At 31.8% G+C, this 27,045-nt stretch overlaps 1 protein-coding gene across 1 annotated transcript; it reads right to left on the bottom strand.

Annotated features, from left to right (window-relative positions):
* Positions 1-6,111: 6,111 nt before the first annotated feature.
* Positions 6,112-18,398, bottom strand: LOC143048133 (uncharacterized). Its single transcript, XM_076221625.1, has 5 exons — positions 18,260-18,398; positions 15,903-16,014; positions 7,684-7,751; positions 6,917-7,033; positions 6,112-6,192 (listed from the first exon to the last, which is right to left on the bottom strand). Exons 1-5 carry the CDS (start codon positions 18,260-18,262, stop codon positions 6,172-6,174), a joined length of 321 nt encoding a protein of 106 aa, XP_076077740.1. The 5' UTR covers positions 18,263-18,398; the 3' UTR covers positions 6,112-6,171.
* Positions 18,399-27,045: the final 8,647 nt, after the last annotated feature.

Below are 27,045 nucleotides of genomic sequence, written 5' to 3'. Positions count from 1 at the left end.
TGCATATGAATATATCATTTTGTAGCAACTAATGTATATTATGTTTAATTACACAACTGCAAATAAATAATAATGCAAAATACAGTTAAATGACAACTCTGAATGTAAACAATGTGTTAATCAATGCTAATGAAATCTGTTCATTAAAGTAAGTTAACCATACTACTATATAAAATACTATACGACATTGAAAGTTAATTACAGGTAAATAAGAAAATATAAAGTTTGAAATACAATTAGCAAAGTAAATGAAACTAAATAAAATATTTAAGTCAAAAACATTTAACTATAAACTAATTTGAAAAACCCTTAAATGTAAATACCTTATATTGCTGGCTACGGCTCTTTGTGGTGTTTCTGGTGTTTCTTATTCTGCATTGACAATAAAGTTAAAAAGTACAATATTAAAAGCCAATAGGTGATGTGTTAAACTAGATAGAACCAAATAAAACAACTATTAAGTAAAGTAGTTTGTTCAATAGCCAGTGGTGAGTAAATATCAAAGAGTCCAAATAGAGTATTTTGGATTCATTGAACCATATAATACAAAATATGTTCAAAATAGTAAGATCATTATAGTATAGGGTAAAATAGATATAAACTAAGTACAAAGTTTGCAATAATATCAAATAGATAATATGTATATAAATGAACTTGTCCACACTTCTTAAATGAATCTTTTAATTTTTGTAAATTCAAAACAATAAACAACAATTTTCAAGTCGGACGTCGAAAATTCTTGCTTACAATTTAAGAATAAAAAGTGTTTGTCAGACATTTACTGTAAACTCCTACATAATCTCAACTGATGACGAAAATAAATTCAAAAAGTTATTAAAACAACAAGATTTCTACCTTTGGCAGAAATTACACCTGTTAGAAACCAGATTATATCCTATAAAACAACAGTACTAGTATAACGTTAAGCAAAGCTCACAAATCAATCATGAAGACAAATGAAGGTAACAATAAAAAATGCGGGAATCGTGTGTACTTAAAAAGGGTTGGACAGTACACGCTGACGTCTTGGTAATCAAGCCTCACTGGGTACGCATGCACCACTGTTTGAACTCAAAATATCACAATCAGAAATATGTCACAACCAGTAAAATTACAAATATACTTAACTATTCTGTTATCAAAAGACCTCTCTATTTTGAGACATAGACAAATCGTATCGGTCAACTAATTGGTGATGATGCCGTTTTTCGTCATTTTAACTGATAATTATAAAATAAGAATACAAATTCAAAATTCAAGTTTTCAATTTCTTTTTTTTTTAAATACGTAGATTTTGAAAAACAAATCTATTAAAATTGCACTTGTATATAATGGTTTACTTTTATAAATTGTGACTTGGATGGAAAGTTGACTCATTGGCACTCATACCACACCTTCATATATATATTTCTAAGTTTTATGATATTACTGAAGTAATGAAAATGTTGTAAAAACCTCAAAGCAAACGAGCCAAAAAAAAAAAAAAAATAGGTAGGAGATACCAATGCAATAATACAAAAAAAATCATACTCGATGAAAAACAGACAAAACCATGGACCAAGACGTTTTGAAAATTTCCATGTTGATTACATCAATCAAGAAATACAAGAATTGTCCTACCCTTTTCCTGACGAAAAGAAAACTCGTCTTTCTGTCAACTGAATTCGGGCTAGTAAATAAATAAATTTATGCATGTTTGCTTAGTGACTTCACGAATTAAAATTTAAAGTACAAGTGTGACAAGAATATTACGTACGCTTTGCCTTGCAAGGGCAATATCCTCTGAAAAGAAGTAAAAAGCACCTCTCTCTCTCTCTCTCTCTCTCTCTCTCTCTCTTTGGCAAATAAATTTTACAAATTTCAACTTCAAATTGTCAGAAACGAGAACACTTACAAGTATGAAAAAAAACAAGATGTGGTGTGATTGCCAATGAACCAACTCTTCACAAGAGACCAAATGACACCGAAATCAACAACTACAGTTCACCGTACGGCCTTCAACAATGAGCAAAGTTCATACCGCATAGTCAGCTATAAAAGGGCCCGAAATGACAAATGTAAAACAATTCAAACGAGAAAACTAACGGTCAAATTTATGTACAAAAAATTAACAAAAAGCAAATATGTAACACACCAACAAACGACAACCACTGAATTACAGTTAGGCTCCTGACTTGGGACGGACACATACATACAGAATGTGGTGGCTGTGTTAAACATGTTAGCGGGATCACAACTCTCCCTCTAGCCTGGGACAGTGGTGTAACAGTACAATATAAGAACGAACTATAAAAATCATTTGAAAAAGGCTCAACTCATCAGATGGATATAAATATAATTACATCTAACAAACACACAGAGTGGATTACCAACAGACAAAGTCATAATTAAATTACAGAAATGAAGAAACAGACATAAGTTTGCAAAACACTACACAAACCACTGACTATTTAGCAACAAATATGTGAAGTCAGTGCTCCGAAAGGGGGAGCAGTTTCTGGTCATATTGTGACACGCGTCGGATTGTTTATTTCAATTAACCTTTGGATATACATCACATGATTTCACAAAGATAAATGGATTGTGGCTACGAGTGGAACATAGCCATGCAGGGTCATTTATTAAATGCCATGATAACGTCCGTAAAACTTTCGAAATGATGACTTTAGCTTCTTAAGAGGTTATCTTTTCATTTTAGATTTCATTATAATTGACAGAATACCGGCAATAACGAAGAATTTTGTCACGAGATAATATGATTGAGATGGATTAGATACAAGGTTATATTTTCTACTTAAACTGAAAAAGAGCACTACAAGTATATTATTAATTTGATAGAAACCATCAAAACAGCAGACAATATTGATAAACAATATAGTGTACATTAATTTGTGGTAGGTGCTATAAAAGGGTTACGATAAATGTATGTACCAAGTCAAGAATATGACAGTTGTTCGCCATTCGCTCAATTTTTTATTTTGTCCCGTTCTTTTTTTAATTTACTTTTCAGTTCGGTATTTTTGTTACACTACTTCACTTTACAATGCTTAAACCGTTCTTTCTAAAGAAGAAAAGGATATGCACAACCATTTCATAACTTTTGTCAGATGTTATTTACCTTAACTGTTCAATATGTCCAAATATACTATTATATTATTTATTGATGTATTTCTCTGTCCTGTGTGTTCTTGTATTTATCTGTACTGGGTTCCTGTCAAGTAATGTTGAAATTAGCAGTATAATTCCAATTACCATTCACCGCGAATTTGGCTAGCAATAATATCAGGTTCAGTCCACCATTTTTTCTTAAAATGACCTATATCAAGTCAGGAATATGGCAGCTGTTATCAAATAGTTCGTTTCTATGTATGATGCATTGGCGTTAGTTTTTGTTGCACTTAAGTGTTTCTGATGTTCCGATGTTTTCCTCTTATTGTCGATGTGATTTCCTCTGTTTTAGTTTGAAACCAAGATTTTTTTCCCTGTCAATCGATTTATGACTATGGAACAGCGGTATATCAGTTTAACCTTTTGGAGTTTTGGGCCATAAATATGCTTTTCAACTTTTATGATTCCAATGTCAATAAGATTGTTTTGGTACAAACTTTGGTGGACAAAGTCTGCATTCAGGTCGATAGACAATTTGTACTTTGGTGAATATTTCAATTCGTGGTTCACCTGTATGCCAAAAATTTGTATTTCACGAATAATGCAGCACACTAAAACCTCAGAGACGATAGCTGTACTAAGCTGAACAATTCATTTTGATAAAAAGGCTCACAGAAACATAAATAAAAATGCTCACAGACACATTAATAAAAATGCTCACAGAAACATTAATATAAATACTCACAGAAACATTAAAACCCATGGTTTTCCATAAACACATGTATTTTTAGTTTACTTAGTGGCTGCGTTATTCGTTATTCAATATCCAACCGATAGCTAGCAATCGGTTCGATATTCAAATTTCTTAGTCATTTGTTAGTTGAAAACTTTACAAATTGAAATATTCAATACCATTAAATCCAATAACATGCTTGTTGAGAATAAAAAGTAAAACGATAGGTAAGAAATCTTTGTAGTCCCTTCAAGCTGTCGTAAATTATCGTTGTCCTAAAAATAAATACCTTCATGGAGTTCGCATATTTGTTAAATTAAGATGGTTATCAATAAAATGCAATTAAAAATGTACCTTAACATATGCTATGTGAGGTAACAAAAACAAACAACCACTCTTGTAACATTTGAAAATATATATATTGTCTAATGGAAAGACAAAATACAAATATCCCTTTTCGGCAAAAAATCGTCGAAAATTCAGGTATTAAAGGTCAACCACATGGCGATACCTCCCTATGTCTCCTAATGTTATATAATAATAGAGTTGTGCAGATAGTAAGTCAATATATAAATGTAAATGACACCAAAAGTAATTTGGGTACATTTATTGTCACTATCGACTGTGTTTTTCGAGGGCTCAAAACTGTTTGGTATTCAAAATATAAAGTGAAAACCTTCCAGACTAGTTTAAATGATGGCGAGACCACCCTGGTCTTTCAATCTCCATGGTATTGTTTTATATTTTAGACATGATATATATACAGATCGTATCAAAAGGATTTCCCAGGTTTATGTCATCTTTGATATCTATGTAGGGCTTAATTTTTTCAGCAAAATATTGTCCAACATTCAGGTTAAAAGCACAAAGCGATGGCTAGACCTCCCTGGTTCAACTTTATGGACATTGATAAATCAGGGGGTCTCACTATATTCTAGGTTTTCACTATATATTTTGAATATCAAATTGGCACTTTGAACCCTCCTTAAACATAGGAGACGGAAATTTAAACCAAATTCCTTTTGATGTAATTTTTATCTATTAATTAACTAACTGTTTGCATGATATTATGAAAGAGGGGAGATAATGAAGATCACCAACGCTTTGGGCCCTTTTACCAGAATGTTTGATGATTTTAATTGTAAAGTAACTTAAGTCCTCCGTACATTCGGAGATGACATTTTTTGGAAGTCTTTTTGATACAATCACTGAGTGAGATAAACACTGAGAGCTATGAATGTTATTCTACTTCACATACTGAAATTATGTATTGCAAAATATGAAATTATTGATGTGAAAGCAACTCAGCTAATATGACCGATTTTTTCACCTGCAATTGAAGCTGCACTGATTTCATTTTGACTCATACATCAACCTTTTAGCAGCATCACAATGTAAATTAATATATTTCGTGTTAAAAGTATAATCACAAAAATACTGACCTCCGAGGAAAATTCAAAAAGGAAAGTCCTTAAAAAAACTAATCAATTATTTGTTTTCTTATCAACACAATACTTTGCTAACTGATACATAGATGTCTTTCTCAAAGATGATCGGTTCATGATATTCAAAAGGCCACTCACCTTTCGTCATTCTTGATTTTCCCTGAATATAACTTATGTTCTATGTGAGGGTTTTTACTTTTGCTGAATCAAAACAAAAGTCGTCACCAATGAACTGATGGTCAACAAAAACAACAGAAAGTCCTTAATCTGGGTTAAAAAAAAACTAAAACCGCGGGGAACACGTCACCTATAAGAGGGGACCCTCTTTAAGAGGAAACTACGGAACATCAGAAACACTGAATTGTGCAACATAAACACACGCCAAAATGCATAGAAACTGACTATTTGATAACAACTGACATATACTTGACTTGGTACAGGACATTTTAAGAACAAATGGTGCATGGGTCAAACCGGGTTTCATGGATAGCCAAACCTCCTACTTGTATGGCAATGTTAACGATAAGATGGTTTATAACACTAACGGACGGATATAATTCATATTTCCAATGGCAACTCCTTGAAAAATAGTTGTTCTACAAAACCCCTTTATTTGTGAATTTTGTTTTTAGGACTTTTTAGGATAACATAATCCTGATAAAATGCAAAGCTAATAAGTGGACAAACCATGTACCCTCAATACCTTATAATACTTCCAGAAATAAAAATCAGAATTCTGACAATGACCACACCTATAAAGTATATTTACTTTTACCTTAAATAAAATAAACAAAAAATATCTTTTACAGAAACAAGTATAATATGTAAGATCAATTTCTTTATTTTATCAAAGTTTATTTATTCATAACTATTTTCCTCTGTCATTTAAAACATTATCATCTGTCCCTGTAAAAGAAAAAGAAAACTTTCACGCCAATATGTAAATAGACAAAGATTCAGTGATACTGTAGAAAACAATCTTTCATATAAATTTAATCAGATACCTAACAACTGTATTGATTGGAGTGCTTGATTGGAGTGCCTACTATGCAGGCCTCACTATGCACTTTTTCGTTTTATTAATATTATCAAAGGGTATAACCCAATTTTTTTTTTACATTAAGCACTGGTTTTCGGAAGTAAGTTACAAACCCTCTGAATATAAAATAAGTATGTACAATGAATGACGTATCATTTTTAAAAACCATTGACCTGTGTCTTGAATATTGAATCTGTGTTAATTTTTTTTATGGTGGAACAAAATGATAATATTAACTTTATATTAAGCACACATATTTTTTCAAAGATTTTATCTCTTTGAAATGTGTTTTAGTCATATTCAATCATTGCAGTATGCTTATAAACAATCGTTATGACGGGTGCCACATGTGGAGCAGGATGCTGATACTGCCAGGGCACCCGAGATCACCACAAGTTTATTGTTGGGTTAGTATTCATCAGTCTGTAGTTGTCTATGTTGTGTTTTGTGTACAATTGTTTGCCTGTTTGTCATTTTCTTTTTATCCATGGCGTTGTCAGTTTATTTTCGACTTATGAGTGAATTTTCCTTTAATATCTATCGCCTATATAGAGCTATTCCACACATATCTTAAAGACTTATTGTACCAACCTTCCGCTTCTTATCACCGCCTAATTCAAAATGTTTGCATCTTTTGAGTGAAATCTGTTTCTTTGATTTACATTCAGAACATTCCATTCTCAGCACAACTTTCTTTGTAGTTTTTGCCTGAAATATGCCGTAGTTCGTCAATTGCAAAGACAAATGTTTTAAATTAATCACTTTTTCTACGGAGAAAAGTACATGTAAATGTTATTGTTTCAAGTCATATAAATGTATCTTTTACTTAATCCGCAGACTTGGCTATATCCAACTAGGTTGTGAAATTAAAAACAAAACCATTAGGTAGAACGAAAAGTCCATGAGAGGACTAATCGCTATCAAAAGATGAGATATTTAAACGTGTTCGCTCTTGAAGTCTCCATTAACCTATCAATATTAGCATCACCGTCAGGTAAATAGATATTTTACAGATGGTCAGTAAAACTGGTCTATAAAAATTTCAATTTTGTTACCAATTTTTAGGAAATTGAAATATATATTTATCCATTTTAAAGTTGATTAATACCGTTGAATTTGGGTATTTCAAATTGTGGGGAGTTTTTCCTACATCTTGAAATTGAACCCATGTCTAAATTATAAGAAAATTATCTAACTTTCTATTTTCGTTTATTCTAATCAATTACATCAAACCTTCCTACAGGAAATGTGGTATTTATTACATTAAGAAAATTAAAACTATGTATAAGAACCAAAGGAAACAGGTAATTACAAATACCGGTCATTGTACGAAATTTGGCGTATTAAAGTTTCCATACCTTTTTGCGAAATACAGGTTTTGTTTGACCGCCATAACCACTCTGTTTTCTATCATATCTTCTTTTTCCTAAACGTGTCAATACAACAATTTGTTACAACATTAATGTAAAGTTTCAACTATATCTTTAAAATAGGATTTCGTTATAACCATTTACGAATTGTTTCGAGGGATTCAATAACCCAGCTAACACAATATTTTCGTGATATTATTGACTGGTTGTATATATATATATATTTGTCAAAAATATTTACCAAAAAATATTCTATAGACATTTTTTTTACATAAAAAATTATGCATGAATGATGTTTTAACAATAATGTTTCATCCCAAAGTTTAATTGCTAATATAAAAACATTTTTTGTAAATATTTTTTTATAATAAATAAATAAATATTCTTTGCTGATGTTTTTAAAACGTTAAATAGACAGTTATATAAATGAGAACAATTGTATGTCGGAGAGATATTTCTTTGCAATATTCAATCAATATCTGATGGACATTTTTATATTACATTTAATATATATATTTTTTAGATGTGTAAAAGAAATATTTATAAAACATTTTTGATTAATATATGTAAAGCATAGGTTTGATGTATAATAAACTATCTTTTTGATGTAACATCAATATAATTTTCTTATCCTAATTAAAAATATAAAAATGGTAATATCTAAAGAAGATTTCAATAACATCATAACAATATATTTTTTCGATTTTATTTAGAAAATATTAGTTAAAGACTGTTTCATAAACATTTTAAGATAAAATGTTTAATAGATATTTGTAAGATGTATGATATAAATGTTTTCCAAATGTTTATTAGTGATATTTGAGTGAAGCACATGTTTGATATGAAAAAAGAAATATTTTATAAACATTTTTACTTAATATTTCTAATTGATATTTGTAAGATGTACGACAAATGTTTTTCTAATGTTTGTAAGTGATATTTGTGTGAAGCCCATGTTTGATATGAAAAAGGATATATTTTGATATCATCAGATTAACATGAATGTCTCCTCATTTTTGATAAAAAAAGTTTTAACAATTCTAATCTAACTTAGATGAAAATTCCAATCAAGTCAAAAGAAAAATTATCTAGCGAATAACGATTGTGTTTGAAGAGCATTGAGGACTCAGTAAAAAATCAAATACCAAATAGGACTACGATAATATGTGCCTAGAACTAGAAAATTCTTTGTATTTTGCCTAATTCAAAGTTTTTAAAACAGTGTTTATAAAAAAATATCAATGATATTTCATGCCAATAAAGAAATATAAGCCAACATTGTGCCAACAATATACCAACGTATTAGGTACTTATCTCTCCCCTTTATACCACATAATTGAAAATTTATATTTTATATTATTCCAACGTTCTAAAAAAAATGTGCTTTTCATTCTCTTTACCTAACATTTTCAAATCTGTGTAGTCATTTAGATGTATTTACCTAAATGATTGAATAATTTTATGCACAAACAAAATATATTTAAAACCAGAACAAAACAACAAATACAATTTGAATATACTTTCATTTTTTTTTTTCATCTGATTTCAAAGCAATATATCACTGATACGAAGGAAATTACTTACTCTTCAATTGGCAGTTATAAACTACGGAGTGTCTATTCGTCCGGCTAGCCGGACGAATAGTTAAAAATCTCTATTCGTCCGGCCATCCGTCTGCGGATGCGCAAATATACAATATCAATAAAAGTGTCATGTGACGTGGAAAGTGTCCCGGATGTGGTGTCGGATAACACACGCGGTGTCGGATAACACACACGCGTAAATGCAATGGACGTGTTGAGGATACATATTTAAAGATGTCATAGAGAAAACCAGATAGAATGTGATTGCTTTAAACAAATGTCTATAGGAGTGATTCCAGAACAATAGCGTATACATGTTAACTGTGAGGAATAAGCCTGAAATTAAAGTGAAATTGATGATTTACCCCCATTTACCTTATGAAGGCAATTAACGCATTCGGAAAAATTACTATATCAAACTTGCTTGGATGCATTATTTTTTAGTTATACTACAACGCAGATCTATGAACATACTGATGACACTGATATGCTTGGACTGGGAATAAGACACCAGGGTTTGGGTATCCCCCCTTTTCCTGTTGTATCTAATCAAGGAATTGTATATTTAAATTCAAATATACAATTCCTTGATCTAATATACATTTTTTTTTCTAAAAAAATCTTCTGGAAAACACTATCCTACTTTTGGGTACAGGTTACACGTGCCTGCCCTTCTCAAATTTCATATGAAATAAAAATCGCCGAACAATTTAAATGAAGAATCGTGCATAATCATATGAGGACCTTACTTGAACCAAACTTCACAGAAACTATAAATTCAGGATCTTTTGAAATCATAGGCCCGACTATTTACCTTACAGGAAATTCAAAGGCAGAACAAAAAAAAAGAGAGAATCATATTTGTCCTCCCTCCCCCCAATACCCAAGTTCCTTTAGAATATAAGAATAAAAAAAATTCTGAATTAAATATATAGTTTTTTGGTGTTTTTTTTTTTTTTTTTAAATGAGTTTTTTTTCATAAAAAGAGGTTAGACAATATATTTTAAAAGAACCCGTGCTTCATTCAAAAAATCTTCAAAACACGATGTTATATCTTCATCATTATATATTTGGCCGGACAAATAGCGAAAAACCGTAAAAATGCTATTCGTCCGGCTTGCCGGATGAATAGACATTTTTGACTATTTGTCCGGCTAGCCGGACGAATAGCCACTGCCTATAAACTACTGAATAGATATAATATCTACCAGTATCAGTTGTCTGAAAATGATTACATTCATTGCACCAGCTTTACTTTACTTTACTTTACTTTACTTCTCATTAGAATGGGTACATGGTTAACAAACTATATTTAAAAAAAAACATTAGGTAGACAACCATAAAGCATATCCTGGACAAGAGAAGAATATTTTGTCCAGATGTTTGAAATATGTTGTCTGGATATTTTCAATTGACATTGAATAATATCAAGATTATGTTATTTCAATGGGCACAGGACGTTTGCGCTTTTTTACCTGTAAAACGATAGGACATTTGCGCTTCAAATACTATGGACATTTGTGCTTTTAATTTTGACTCACCTGTATTAAATTGACCAGACATTTGCGCTTTTTACCTATAGTCGACTACCTGTAATCTTAATGAGAAGTAAATCATTACGTAAATAAATTTAACTTATATTTGTCATTAGCTAGTTCACATTTACACAGTGAACATGGATTTTAAAGTTATAATGACTAGTAAAGAAAAAAAATGAATATGTCTTGATGGATTTTTATATCGTTTCGACCAAACCCTAAAAATTGGAGACCTTTCATGGAGATATACCGTTGAAAAGGAGAAACTCGATCATTTATTTGAGATGTGGGCTAAGTACCAATCTGGACAGATAACAAGAGCAAAATTTGTTCACTCATTGGGCTTCAAATATCAAGCTAAATGTGACCTGTAATTGTGATAACAGTACTTGATTTTATTTCTTAAGAATGTTTACTTTTAGCTGTACATAAACTTTTAAACATATATCAACAATGTGCTATGACATGAAGGTGCTATGATTTTTAAACTTTTAATCATAAAGAATGACTTTAACTCTGCCAGGTCAAACCTGCCGGTCCCAAGCCCGGATAAAAGAGGAGGGAAGTTATAGATATATATATAAAACAAGAAATAATTGTAACAGGATGCTGTTACGAAGTCTCCCAAACAAAGCTCCCAGAATTCGTATTTCCCATGGTTGCCTGACATTGATCAAGGTCCAGTACAAATTGGTTTAGTGTAGTAAAGTGATATATATATATATATATATATATATATATATATATATGCACAAGTGAGGCCTAGGATTCTTCATGGTTAGACTCAAAACAAACTAAGCACGTTTGTCAACCAAACTAAACATGTTTGTACAAAGCATGTTTGCCAACGAATAAAATAAAATTCCCAATAATATTTTAAAAGAACATTTTCACTTTTTATTTCATTAGATTTGTTTTATTGTCCCATACAAGAATATATATGGTTTAGGGGTGGGGATCTCGACCGTTTACGAGTTTGCAAACAGAAGGGGGTGGGGATGACCCCCAGGAACTCCCCAAATAGTTCATTAGATTTGTTTTATTGTCCCATACAAGAATATATATGGTTTAGGGGTGGGGATCTCGACCGTTTACAAGTTTGCAAACAGAAGGGGTGGGGTGACCCCCAGGGACTCCCCAAATAGTTCATTAGATTTGTTTTATTGTCCCATACAAGCATATATTGATATATATGGTTTAGGGGTGGGGATCTCGACCGTTTACAAGTTTGCAAACAGAAGGGGGTGTGGGGGACCCCCAGTGACTCCCCCAAATAGTTCATTAGATTTGTTTTATTGTCCCATGCGAGAATATATATGGTTTAGGGGTGGGGATCTCGACCGTTTACAAGTTTGCAAACAGAAGGGGTGGGGTAGACCCCCAGGGACTTCCCTTTAATTTCAATAGATTTGTTTTATTGTCCCATTCAAGAATATATATGGTTTAGGGGTGGGGATCTGGACTGTTAACAAGATAATAGCACATTCTGAATTTGAACGGGTGGGGGTGACCCCCAGGGACTTCCCTTTAATTTCATTTGATTTGTTTTATCGTCCCATTCAAGAATATATATGGTTTAGGGGTGGGGATCTGGACCGTTTACAAGATAATAGCATTTTCTCAAATTAAAGGGGTGGAGATGAACCCCCCCCCCCCCGGGACTTATCCTATATTTCATGTCATTTGTTTTATTGTCCTTTGATCATTTCTGAAGACTGCATGTGTCTATCTCTTACAGTTTTCAAGTTATGTTCATTTGAAAATTTTAGAAAATAAAATCCCATAGGGTTCTATAGTAAACCCCTACCTTCTTTCTGCCCCCCCCCCCCCCCAAAAAAAAATACCGCTTAATAGACCCCAATGCACAAACGAAAGATTGATGGCTCACCTAGACATATTAGTACAAAATTCTATGAAACCCTTAGTTAATCTGACCAGCGGTTTTGGAGAAACGCTGCGGACAAGTTCATTTTTAAAGTGGCGGAAAAAGAAAAAGAACCAGATGCTCCGCAGGGCGTAGCTTTATACGACCGCAGAGGTTGAACCCTGAACGGTTGGGGCAAGTATGGACACAACATTCAAGCTGGATTCAGCTCTAAATTTGGATTGTGATTAAATAGTTGACACAGCATAGGTTTCTGACACAGAATGAATGTGTTCTAATGAACTTAAAATTTTTGTTTTCTCTTAGAGCAATTCACTATGCTGTTGAATATTAATCCTCTCAAAAAAATGTTTGAAGAAATTTTCTTTTTTATTTATGAAATTTCAAATGAGAAAAATTGAACCCAATTTTTTTAATCACATCCCCCTTTCCCTTATTTCAAAACTAATCTCAATTAAAATTTCTAATGGAATTTGCAACAATAACTACTCATTTAAATACATCATAAAATATTAAGATGTAAAAAAACTGCTTGTTATCACTGAATGGTAAAGATTATTTTAATTTATCAGTTGGTAGTAAAAAGTGAATATACATTGTATATTGTATATAACAAAGATTTAAGTTGATTCTGGACAAAGAAAGATAACTCCAATTAAAAAAAAATCTTGCTATTGCACAATATTTTGCAATTAGATATTTCTTGCTTACTATTCTGGACAAAGAAAGATAACTCTAATTAAAAAAAAATTTGCTATTTCACAATATTGTGCAATTAGATATTTCTTGCCATTGCGCAATACTGTGCAATTGAAAAGACTTGCTATTGCACAATACTTAATATAATAATTTTAGATCCTGATTTGGACCAACTTGAAAACTGGGCCCATAATAAAAAATCTAAGTACATTTTTGGATTCAGCATATCAAAGAACCCCAAGATTTCAATTTTTGTTAAAATCAGACTAAGTTTAATTTTGGACCCTTTGGACTTTAGTGTAGACCAATTTGAAAACAGGACCAAAAATGAAGAATCTACATACACAGTTAGATTTGGTATATCAAAGAACCCCATTTATTCAATTTTTGATGAAATCAAACAAAGTTTAATTTTGGACCCCGATTTGGACCAACTTGAAAACTGGGCCAATAATCAAGAATCTAAGTACATTTTTAGATTCAGCATATCGAAGAACCTAACTGATTCATTTTTTGTCAAAATCAAACTAAGTTTAATTTTGGACCCTTTGGACCTTAATGTAGACCATTTTGAAAACGGGACCAAAAGTTAAGAATCTACATACACAGTTAGATTCGGCATATCAAAGAACCCCAATTATTCAATTTTGTTGAAATCAAACAAAGTTTAATTTTGGACCCTTTGGGCCCCTTATTCTGTTGGGACCAAAACTCCCAAAATCAATACCAACCTTCCTTTTATGGTCATAAACCTTGTGTTTAAATATCATAGATTTCTATTTACTTATACTAACGTTATGGTGCGAAAACCAAGAAAAATGCTTATTTGGGTCCCTTTTTGGACCCTAATTCCTAAACTGTTGGGACCTAAACTCCCAAAATCAATACCAACCTTCCTTTTTTAGTCATTAACATTGTGTTTAAATTTCATTGATTTCTATTTACTTAAACTAAAGTTATTGTGCGAAAACCAAGAATAATGCTTATTTGGGCCCTTTTTTGGCCCCTAATTCCTAAACTGTTGAAACCAAAACTCCCAAAATCAATCCCAACCGATCTTTTGTGGTCATAAACCTTGTGTCAAAATTTCATAGATTTCTATTAACTTAAACTAAAGTTATAGTGCGAAAACCAAGAAAATGCTTCTTTGGGCCCTTTGTGGCCCCTAATTCCTAAAATGTTGGGACCAAAACTCCCAAAATCAATACCAACCTTCCTTTTGTGGTCATAAACCTTGTGTTAAAATTTCATAGATTTCCATTCACTTTTACTAAAGTTAGAGTGCGAAAACTAAAAGTATTCGGACGACGACGACGACGACGACGACGCCAACGTGATAGCAATATACGACGAAAAATTTTTCAAATTTTGCGGTCGTATAAAAAGAAGAAAAAGAAAAAGAAAAAGAAGAAGAATAATAAAAATAATAAGAACTGAGCAAAAACAATAAGTCTCCAAACTTTGTTTGGGAGACTTAAAAAGGCGCAAATGTCCTATGTAAAAAGCACAAATGTCCATTTTTAAAAAGCGCAAATGTCCTATGTTTTGAAGCGCAAGTGTCCACAAAAAAAAAAAGCGCAAATGTCCTATGTTTTGAAGCGCAAGTGTCCACAAAAAAAAAAGCGCAAATGTCCTATGAAAAAGCGCAAACGTCCCGTGTCGATTTCAATATCAAATCAAGATATTTAAAAATAATGCTCTTTAAACATTTATAACAAATATTTCCAGAAAATATGCTATTCACATGAGTAAAGCCAGACATATCACATCAAAAACATGTTTTTGAATGATATTTTGGTGACATTTTGCAATATATTTAAAAAATATCAATAAAATGTTTTTGTGCTACCTGGGAAGACATAGAAAATGAATACTATTGTTATAAAACTAATTATGGGGCAGTTTACACATATAACAACATTAACTCTGCCAAATAACCTTTATGTCTAATAATTTCGAAAACTGCACTTAAAATTATGTAAAATTAAAATAAACATCGTTTTAAGGCACGGTGTACGTGTGTACTTAATTCATACCCGTGGCGTCATTTAACGGGCTAACACAAGAGTGTCTAGATGGGATCCTTCATTGCTATATTCTTTAACTTTTTATATCATTTTGGTATATTTTTTGCCATTTATTCACTTTTTGTAATAATCTAGTAAACCATTATTCTGTATTCTTTAATTTATTGGCTCATTTTTGGGTCATTATTCTTCTCTTTGTAAACATCATACAGACCCTATACATGCATGAACTTTTTGGTTGCAATACACTAAGCTAAAATATAAGACTGTAATAAACATAGAACATTGGATTTATTTAGCTATGTAATATAAATTTTATACTTTTTTGAAGACAATCCAATTTATTTTTGTATCAAGTTTATCTTGGAAAACGATATTTTAGCAAACGGTATACCTTTTTGTGTAAAAAGCATTGTAACCACATTCAACAATGCAGAAACAATTTGAAAGTGTTGAACTTCTTATGAAATCTTACCTGCCGCATATAAAGACGCTTTGCCTTTCTTGTATTGGGTTACCTTGTGTAAAGTATGCTTTCGACATCCCTTACTTTTACAGAAGGTACGCCTTGCTTTCGGAACATTAACCTTTAAATATAGAAAAACAAAATTTCCTAATTTACCCAATTCAATCGAGAAACAGACCTAAATCTTATTGTATACAAATATATAGCAGGTAGCATGTGCGTGGAGAGTATTTTTTATAGTGACTTAACTTTTACTTTCTTTTCTTTAAAGAATGTCACTGATTAGTTTTTTGCAGACGAAATGCGCGTCTGAAGTACAGAATTATAAGCCTTGTAATTGTGAATTTTTATATTTAGGTGGTTTCACCTTTTATTACTTGAGGGTCACTGATAAGGTTTTTTGAAGTCAAAAACGCGCGTCTGCAGTACAAATTTATAATAAGCCTGGTAAATTTAATGAGTTTTAATTGTGGCTTTTCACCATTTTCTTAGTGTCACTGATGAGTCGTTTGTAAACGAAACGCGCGTCTGATGTACAAAGTTAAAAGCCTGTTAGATTTGTTGACTTTTTGTATTGTGAGTTTTCACTTTTATCATTTGATCTGTTTTTGCAGACGAAACGCGGGTCTGAAGCACAAAAAAAAACAACTGAAGTACAAAATAACAAGTCTGTTAAATTTTATGAGTTTTTTTTTTTTTTTATTGTGAGTTTTTACTTTTGATATTTAAGTGTCACCATGGATGTAATAATGGGTATTATAGAAGTCGCTCCTCACTATCCTACTACCTGTCGATACATTTATTTTTGGCATTGCACAAGTCATGTCTTCTCTGACTGTTCATGACGTTAAAATACTAAATCCCTGGGATGTGTTTTAGTTGATTTTAGTCTCTGATGCATGATTTTTTTTTATTATTAATTGTTTTTGGCTTTTAACTAGCTGTCAGTAACTACGAGTACTCTCAAATCGTATTTTCTTGTTAATTCGACCTGTTGATACTGTTTATAATGCTTTTTTGTTATTTTATATTTATATGGATCTTGTCTATATACCAGCTTTGATTATTTGGAATATATTCTAAGTTTCACTTCTTCTTACTACATTTGTATAAACTTCAAGTTTTACCTGTATTTTTTTAAAACCGTTTTTTTTTTCTAAAGTAAATATTTTCGAAGGGTTAAATATTTTGCAGTGGTGACTTGCCATGGCTTTGTTTGGGCTTGTTTGTTTGCTTTTTGGCCTTGAATGTTTGTCCCTAATGTTTTATTAACTGTGCATTTGAATTAGATATCGCAGATCGAATTTATTCGTTTATAGTGTCTTAATGTACGTTTTTTGATTGAGTTAAGCCTGCCAATTGATATTTTAATGTGTGTTTTTCTATGTTGTGAAGTTATGCTATTGTTTCAGAAAAAGGGAGAAGGTTTGGATCCATTAAAACGTTGAATTCCGCTGCAAATGTTTGCACCTATCTTAAGACAGGAATCTGATGTACAGTAGTTGTCGTTTGTTTATGTAATTTATACGTGTTTCTCGTTTTTTTAATTTTATATAGATTAGACCGTTGGTTTTCCCGTTTGAATGGTTTTACACTAGTAATTTTGGGGCCCTTTATAGCTTGTTGTTCGGTGTGAGCCAAGGCTCCGTGTTGAAGGCCGAACATTGACCTATAATGGTTTACCTTTTTTTTAAATTGTTATTTGGATGGAGGGTTGTCTCATTGGCACTCACACCACATCTTCCTATATCTAATTACATCTTAAGAAAGGCCAAGGATGACGTGTTCGTGTATGCAACCCAATTTTTTCAACAAATGCAATGCTGTGTTTCACTCTTGGCGCAAACGTTGTTTCGACCAAATTGTAGTAATGCATTTTCGATACCGAATTTAATGTGATTTTTTTTTTAGAGAAAACTTTTCATTTGCGAAAAGTTCAATAAAATTTTAAATCGTCTGGATTTATAAATTTCCTTTCGTCCCTGCTGATCCAGCTTTACGATACACTGAAAGAATGGTTCTGTTACAAAATTGCAGACAGAATTAAGTATCTGAAAATGTGCTATAATACGATAGTTTTTTATTAGTAAAAGTGAGTCAGAAATTTGCATAGCTCTAAAATTAAGAATATTAATTCTTTTGATAATTATTTGAGTTTATTTTTCATAAAAAAAATGTATAGCCAAATTTATAAACTGAATCCAAAGCAGCAATGTTGTTTTAAATATTGTCAACTTAAAAAATGAACCGATGGAGTAGATGGTTGCACTTAAATCCTTTAAATCAAGCAATAGATTATTATACAATTTTGATTATATTCCATAGCAAAACCCTTACTTAATAAATTAATATACGCATATACTCACCATTTCGGTCAGTCGACTAAGAGGTTGACGTCTGATTGTGCAATACCGAATACGATATGATAAACGTAGTTTTATAAATATACGGAGGACCTATTTAATGAACTATATCAACTGAGGAAAGTAGTTCAAGCTAAGTTGAGATATTATATGTTAAAACACGTTCTTCATTTAACAATTTACTTCAGATGATCGACCTAAAAAGTTGTTCCTTTCTACAATCGAGCAGTTGAGCATTGAAGATAGTGAACGATTCGCGAAGATCTTTTATTGGATGATTCCTGGTCGCAACATCCATCCTGCCGAGGTATGTCGATTGTAATTTGTCTTCATGAAGAAAATTAAAACATTATATCTGACAAGGATAGGAAAAAATAAGTATTAAAAAGAAACACATGCTTGATTGTGTAGAGAGGACAGACTAAAAGGGATGATAATGGGCTCAACAATCTTTTTATTTATTTGTTTTTATTTAGCATACATAAGAATCCCACTTTTAATTTCTGAAAAGATCGATGGATAAAAATCGAGTAATTTTGCTGAACAGTTATTGAACCATGAAAATGATGTCAATTTGGGAAACAAGCATCTCTATGGAAGATGTGAATTGTCTATCTCGGCTTCTTACTCTTTTTTTTTTTTTTTAAATATTAAGCTATTGCATATCACTTTCTTCCAGTGTCCCTGTTTAACTTGAGTGGTCTGTGCCATTTGTCGCCGGTAAGCCAATAAAGACTGTGAACTTTTGCATAGCCCTGACCATTGATTTGAGTAAAGCCTTCCAGAGTTTCATCCAAGTCTGGGCAACGTTTCTATCGACATTCAATTTGCATATTGCTAAAATTTGCCCGTCTTTCTTCTATTTTAGTGTGTCGTTGTACCTAGATATAAACTTGTCTCAAGGAATAAAATTTGAAAGTCAGTTTATATTAGATATTATGCACCTTGTTCACTGATCCATGACATGGGGTTATGGTCAAGATAAAATTGTCTGACGGGCATGAGGACCTTGCAAGATACGCACATACCAAATTTAGTTATCCTATTACTCATAATAATTAGTGTTGTCAAATCGTACACTTTTACCTAACCGGTAACTCGTTTAACCGATTAACCGGTTAACCGGTAGTTTAAGTTGATGTTTGAAAGTCTTTTCTAAAGTACCCTACACATAGATATAAGAAGATGTGGTATGAGTGTCAATGTGAATACCTTCCATTCAAGTCATACATTTACGTTTTTATAATACCATAAATTGAAGTTTGTCCTTTGGTATTATAAGACTTGTCTGTGAAGATTCCTGTCGAAGTTTGATGTTTAATCAAATAAACGGTAGCAACTATGGCGTTTGTACTAACTTCAGATTGAAAAATAAAAAAAAAATTCTTGATCTCGTAGATCTGAATATGTCTGAAACCGATAATTCTTTCATTTTCACTTGTTGTTTCCGAGATTAATGTGAATTTTATTGAAGTATTTTAATTTTAATTGATTTATCCATCCATCAAGTATATATTGATTACTTTCACGTTGATTGGTATGGGTTTTTTTTTTGTTTTTTTTTATATATAGTTTTTGAGTTCGCTTTTCGTTTAAAATATGACAAAGACTTGCTCGACGGATATTGCACATGATTCAGATGTCGGTTTAAACAATATTAGATCAAAAATGAAATAATGAAGTAAATCATAAAATTTAATCGTATTACTGATTAAAGTTACTGTTAAAAAAACATGTAACTAATTATATTTCCTTAATATCTAGCCCCGAGCTGAGAGACAAGTTCTAATTAATTTTATATTTTTGGATTATCAATAGCAATCAATATACTGGACAATTGATCTGTCAAATTAATTACCACGACGACAATTTTTAAAGACAACATAAATATTTAATGATTTCAATACAAATTTATATCAAATCTATTAAAATTGAAAAAAGCCCGGTTAACCGGTTAGCGTTTTTGGTATTCGGTCGTTCGAACGGTTAACCGTTGACAACACTAATAATAATCGATAAATTAAAAATTTGTAAGGGTTCCGCGGAACCCAGTGTCTCACCTACTTTTGCTGTAAATTGCAGGCTCAACAAAATTGAGGGAAAAAATCAATAAAAATATTCCGCTTGATACTATCTTTTGATTGTAAGAAGCTTCTGTCCAAGTTTGGTAAAAATCCAGGATAGTTTATGAATCTAATAAATGTTTTAAAAACTTTAACTGCAGACTCGATGTAATGTTAACTGGAAGAAAAACTAAGTCCATTTATAAGTAAAATACAGATACACAGGTACAAAATATTAACAAAATTTCCTTCTAGATACTAGCTTTTGATCATAAACAAGCTTCTGTCCAAGTTTGGTACAAATAAAATAAAAAATAGTACAAGAAAGTTATCAAAATTTTAAAAAATTTAACCACAGAGTGAATGTGTTGCTGGCAGAAAATCTAAGTCCATTTAAAGTAGAATACGGAAAAAATGGATTTATCGTTTTACAAAATTTACTTTTGGATACTATCTTATGATCATAAACAAGCTTCTATCCAAGTTTGGTACAAACCAAGGATAGTTTAAGAAAGTTATTAAAATTTTAAAAACTTTAACCACATAATGAATGTAATGTCTTCCCGCAGAAAAACTAAGTCCATTTATAAGTAAAATACGGAAAAAATGAAATTTTATTTTCACAAAATTATTTACTTCTGGATACTATCTTATGATCATAAACAAGCTTCTGTCCAAGTTTGGTACAAACCAAGGATAGTTTAAGAAAGTTATTAAAATTTTAAAAGCTTTAACCACAGAGTGAATGTAATGTTTTCCCGCAGAAAAACTAAGTCCATTTATAAGTAAAATACGGAAAAAATGGACTTTTATTTTCACAAAATTTACTTCTGGATACTATTATAATGATGGAAAATTGTATGTTGCAAAAGTAAAATAAAATAAAGTAAAGTTAAACAAATAAATTAATAAATAAATAAAATTGAATTATATTGCATTGAAAAAGCTCCAAGACAAAGTAGGTGACGTAAGATTAAGTTATAAATAGTTTCGTCTTTTTATAAATAATATAGATAATCTCATTTCTAGAGTTCTTTTGATCATAGCTATTAATCTGACGTTGAGAAATAAATTAAATAAACTGTCATCTTTAAAAAGAACAAAAATGTTTGTAATTTGCCGTAGGAAAATAAGTCTAAAGTGTTTCTATTGTCCATTTAATAATTCTGTAAAGTAAGTAAAGATTTTGATAATCCTTTAATTGCTTTTACGTAACTAAATAAAATATATGTCATCATATAAATCTTATAACATAAAAAGAGAATAGTTAACCAATAAAAAGTAACTTTAGAAAATTCAAAATTGACGCTTAAATTTCATAGGTGAATAAAATAATTCCAATCAGCACGTGATGTTGGGGTTAAAAAAAGGAAGACCGCAACTTCCCAACATCACATATCACACTTTAATGTAGATAGCTGTTTGGAATAAATAATTGAAACATCATTGTATTTTATTCACCAGCGCCAGGCCTAGAAAGGAGAAAGTGTCCGAGATGAGGGACACGACAGCAGAAGGCATAACATAGACCTGAACATGAGCTAGCTAGCATTCCCCATATTCCTAGAAAGAAGCTAGAATCCCCGTGTAGATAAAAGCGAGTCATAGTAGTCACCAGTGAAAGATGTCAGCCCCCGATATTCAGTTTACTAACGTTTTGGAGGGAAAGGGGAGACAACCTGACAATGAAGCGATTCTTCCCCCTTTTCCTGCATTACAGTCTGTAATGCAGGAAAAGGGGGAAGAATCTCTGTTCTGTCAGTTTGTCTCCCCTTTCCCTCCACAACGTTAATAAAGTTATATATCGAGGGACTGGCATCTTTCACTTGGGGACTACTCTGACTCGCTTTTATCTATACGGGGGTTTTAGCTTCTTTCTAGGAATATGGGGAATGCTAGCTAGCTCATGTTCAGGTCTATGTTATGCCTTCTGCTGTCGTGTCCCTCATCTCGGACACTTTCTCCTCTCTAGGCCTGGCGCTGGTGAATAAAATACAATGATGTTTCAATTATTTATTCCAAACAGCTATCTACATTTAAGTGTGATATGTGATGTTGGGAAGTTGCGGTCTTCCTTTTTTTAACCCCAACATCACGTGCTGATTGGAATTATTTTATTCACCTATGAAATTTAAGCGTCAATTTTGAATTTTCTAAAGTTACTTTTTATTGGTTAACTATTCTCTTTTTATGTTATAAGATTTATATGATGACATATATTTTATTTAGTTACGTAAAAGCAATTAAAGGATTATCAAAATCTTTACTGACTTTACAGAATTATTAAATGGACAATAGAAACACTTTAGACTTATTTTCCTACGGCAAATTACAAACATTTTTGTTCTTTTTAAAGATGACAGTTTATTTAATTTATTTCTCAACGTCAGATTAATAGCTATGATCAAAAGAACTCTAGAAATGAGATTATCTATATTATTTATAAAAAGACGAAACTATTTATAACTTAATCTTACGTCACCTACTTTGTCTTGGAGCTTTTTCAATGCAATATAATTCAATTTTATTTATTTATTAATTTATTTGTTTAACTTTACTTTATTTTATTTTACTTTTGCAACATACAATTTTCCATCATTATATATTTTGCCTGTTAAATCTGTAATGCAGGAAAAGGGGGAAGAATCGCTTCATTGTCAGGTTGTCTCCCCTTTCCCTCCAAAACGTTAGTAAACTGAATATCGGGGGCTGACATCTTTCACTGGTGACTACTATGACTCGCTTTTATCTACACGGGGATTCTAGCTTCTTTCTAGGAATATGGGGAATGCTAGCTAGCTCATGTTCAGGTCTATGTTATGCCTTCTGCTGTCGTGTCCCTCATCTCGGACACTTTCTCCTTTCTAGGCCTGGCGCTGGTGAATAAAATACAATGATGTTTCAATTATTTATTCCAAACAGCTATCTACATTAAAGTGTGATATGTGATGTTGGGAAGTTGCGGTCTTCCTTTTTTTAACCCCAACATCACGTGCTGATTGGAATTATTTTATTCACCTATGAAATTTAAGCGTCAATTTTGAATTTTCTAAAGTTACTTTTTATTGGTTAACTATTCTCTTTTTATGTTATAAGATTTATATGATGACATATATTTTATTTAGTTACGTAAAAGCAATTAAAGGATTATCAAAATCTTTACTTACTTTACAGAATTATTAAATGGACAATAGAAACACTTTAGACTTATTTTCCTACGGCAAATTACAAACATTTTTGTTCTTTTTAAAGATGACAGTTTATTTAATTTATTTCTCAACGTCAGATTAATAGCTATGATCAAAAGAACTCTAGAAATGAGATTATCTATATTATTTATAAAAAGACGAAACTATTTATAACTTAATCTTACGTCACCTACTTTGTCTTGGAGCTTTTTCAATGCAATATAATTCAATTTTATTTATTTATTAATTTATTTGTTTAACTTTACTTTATTTTATTTTACTTTTGCAACATACAATTTTCCATCATTATACTATCTTATGATCATAAACAAGCTTCTGTCCAAGTTTGGTAGAAATCCAGTATGGTTTAAGAAAGTTATTAAAATTTCAAAAACTTTAACCACAGAGTGAATATTTGTGGACGCCGCCGACGACCACACCGACGACGACGGAATGTAGGATCGCTTAGTCTCGCTTTTTCGACTAAAGTCAAAGGCTCGACAAAAATCTAACTTTTTTCAAGTAGTCACTGAACTATGAAAATGAGGTCCAGGACAGTGACCAAAGTCGCAGGCTCAACAAAAATCACTGCTTGCCATTCAGAAACTAAAATATTTGCATTTACTGAAATTAATCATACATAGGATGCCTGTAAGTTTGAAGAAAATCTTTTGAAACAAATGACATCAAACGCAGTTTTAACCAGATGCTCCGCAGGGCGCAGCTTTATACGACCGCAGAGGTCGAATCCTGAACAGTTGTGGCAAGGATGGACACTACATTCAAGCTTGATATAGCTCTGCATTTGGATTGTGATTAAATAGTTGACACAGCATAGTTTTCTGACACAGAATGAATGTGGTCTAATGAACTTAACAATTATTTGTTTTTGCTTTTGAGCAATACACTATGCTGTTGGATATTAGTCGCAGGAAAACAGCTAATATTTGAAAGAATTTTCTTTTTAATTTCTGAAATTTGAAATGAGAAAAATTGTGTGGAAACTTGTGATACAATTTCAGGCAATTCTATACACTTTTCCACAAGTTATTGTCTGGACACTAGAAAAATGCTTATTTGGGCCCCTTTCATACCCCTTATTCCTAAACCAAAGGGACCATAACCTCCAAATCAATCCAAACCTTCCTTTTTGTGGTTTAAAATTTTGTATTTTAATTTCCAAGATTTTTATTTACTCATACTTTTAAGTTATTTGCAAATTTCCAATTATAAAGTTATTTGGCAAATGTCCAATGAAGTTTATGATACTAACGTTATTGGCAAATTTCCAATGGAGTTTATTAATACTGAAGACATATATATTGGCAAATTTTAAATACACATATTTAAAAGGAGTGTGAAGTAGTTCAAATATTACTTTTGGATAACCGCCCTTACACTTCTTTCAAATTGTTTTAACTTTCCTTTACTCCCCCCCCCCCCCCTAATTCATAAATGGTTTGAGCCATAACCCCCCAAAGGCAATCCTAATCACCCCTTAGTAGTATGGAATCTTGTGGTATAATTTCAGAAAGATTCATACACTTTTACACATGTTATTGTCTTGAAACACTTTAATATGGTATTAGACATTATGGTACAATTTCAGAGCAATTGAAATACTTGTTCTGAAACTAGATAAATGCTTGATTTGGGCCCCCTAATTCCTAAACCTTAGGGACCAAAACCCCTAAAATCAATCCCAAGCTTCCTTTTGTGGTCATAAACATTGTGTTAAAATTTTATTCATTTCTATTTACTTATATTAAAGATATTATCCGGAAACCATCCGTCTTTGGATGACGACGTGATACCAATATACGACTACAAAAATTTTGCGGTCGTATAAAAGCTGCCACTCCCCTATCCAACATGGTCGATCATGATTTGAGTGGCAAAGTTTCTACAACACCTTTTGGTGATCTTTAATGTTGATATTCTCTTTTTATGCCATTTGTATCAATATTGAACCAAATCTGGTAGAGATCGTGTGCAACATTACCTTCTAGCTTTATTCAGTCAACCTTTAAATAAGACTGACTGGACTGGACTGATTTTCAGTTGATGGTCTTAGACAAAAAGTTGTTTCTTCAAGTATGCCACAAAATTAACTATCAAAGATCCACAAAGTCAGACAAACGGGTACACACTATAATCATTCCACAAAACAAATACAGTTGACCTAAGAGTTTCAACGTTCTGAAACTTTTAGTGACCAATGAACCATGAAAATGAGGTAGAGATGCATGCCATTTGAACCTTGATCCATGAAACGAGGTAGAGGTTAATGCAATCCTGTCCGACAGACATGTAGACAGTGGCGTAGCTTGCATGTATGCTAGGATGCTCAAGCATCCACATCATTTTTGAATGACAAAATTATTTTATTCATTAATATTACTTTTACTGTTAACCAACTTTTTTTGTGATATACATTTTACGTGACTCTGTACTTATGTATCACGTCATACTTTGAACCACACTATTATTTTATTTATTATTATTACTTTAACTGCTAAGTCAGTGTTTGTTATATCTATTTTGCGTGACTGTATTTGTGCATCCCGTCATACTTTGAACGACAAAATTATTTCATGTCTACCTGTGCGAATTTCAAACGCGCAATTTTACACCAGTACCCATACCCTCCTTCCTTGATGGGTGCATTTTACATAGACAAATATAATCGTATAATATAATCAAAATGAGGATGTTAATTTGATGTATGCCTTTTTGTGCTTCTTCGTTACATTTGTTGTTTTTATAGTGATTAAGATGATAACACAATGTTGACTGCTGTACCCCTATTTTTGACATTTTTACCTATTATGTCTGTTTGTTTTGTTCACGCATCGGTGACTATATAATGGAATTTGATGCGACTGTCATACAAGTGAGAGGTTTAGCTAGCTATAAAACCAGGTTCAATCCACCATTTTCTACATTTGAAAATGCCTGTACCAAGTCAGGAATATGACAGTTCTTGTCCATTCGTTTTTGATGCGTTTTGTTATTTGATTTTGCCATGTGATTATGGACTTTCCGAATTGATTTTTCTCTGAGTTCAGTATTTTTGTGATTTTACTTTTTGACAAAAATAAAAATAAAAATAGCAGCAGTTTAACTCGGAAGTATCCAAATGTAACAAGGCTGAGGATATGAGGATAACGTCCAGTCATTTTCGAAGCAGTATGCCTGGTCTTTCATTTAGGATAATTTAGTTTGTGTAAACAAGATAGTTGAATCGCAGAATAGTGTTCCAAGTTAACTTTTGTTCGTAAAAAGGTCTACGTCATCGGCTAAGGCAAGCGGAAAGGACTGATACGCAGACCCGTGGACATGTTTCATCTATAATCATGAACCTAGTTGAGTGATGGCTTCTCATTTGACTATAGCAACTAACAAATAAAACACCATATCATGATATCGTTTCTTGCGACATGGTAAACGACGTAATAAAAATAAATTCAATTTGTAATAGATCGTGATAAGTCCGAGGCTTATGAATTTCAGGTTCTATCTAGGTTCAAATACTTAT

The sequence above is a fragment of the Mytilus galloprovincialis genome, chromosome 10 (assembly GCF_965363235.1).
Source record: "Mytilus galloprovincialis chromosome 10, xbMytGall1.hap1.1, whole genome shotgun sequence".
Lineage (NCBI taxonomy): Eukaryota > Metazoa > Mollusca > Bivalvia > Mytilida > Mytilidae > Mytilus > Mytilus galloprovincialis.
The sequence above is the reverse complement of the archived record's forward strand: the minus strand, read 5'-3'. Positions and strand labels throughout refer to the sequence as shown.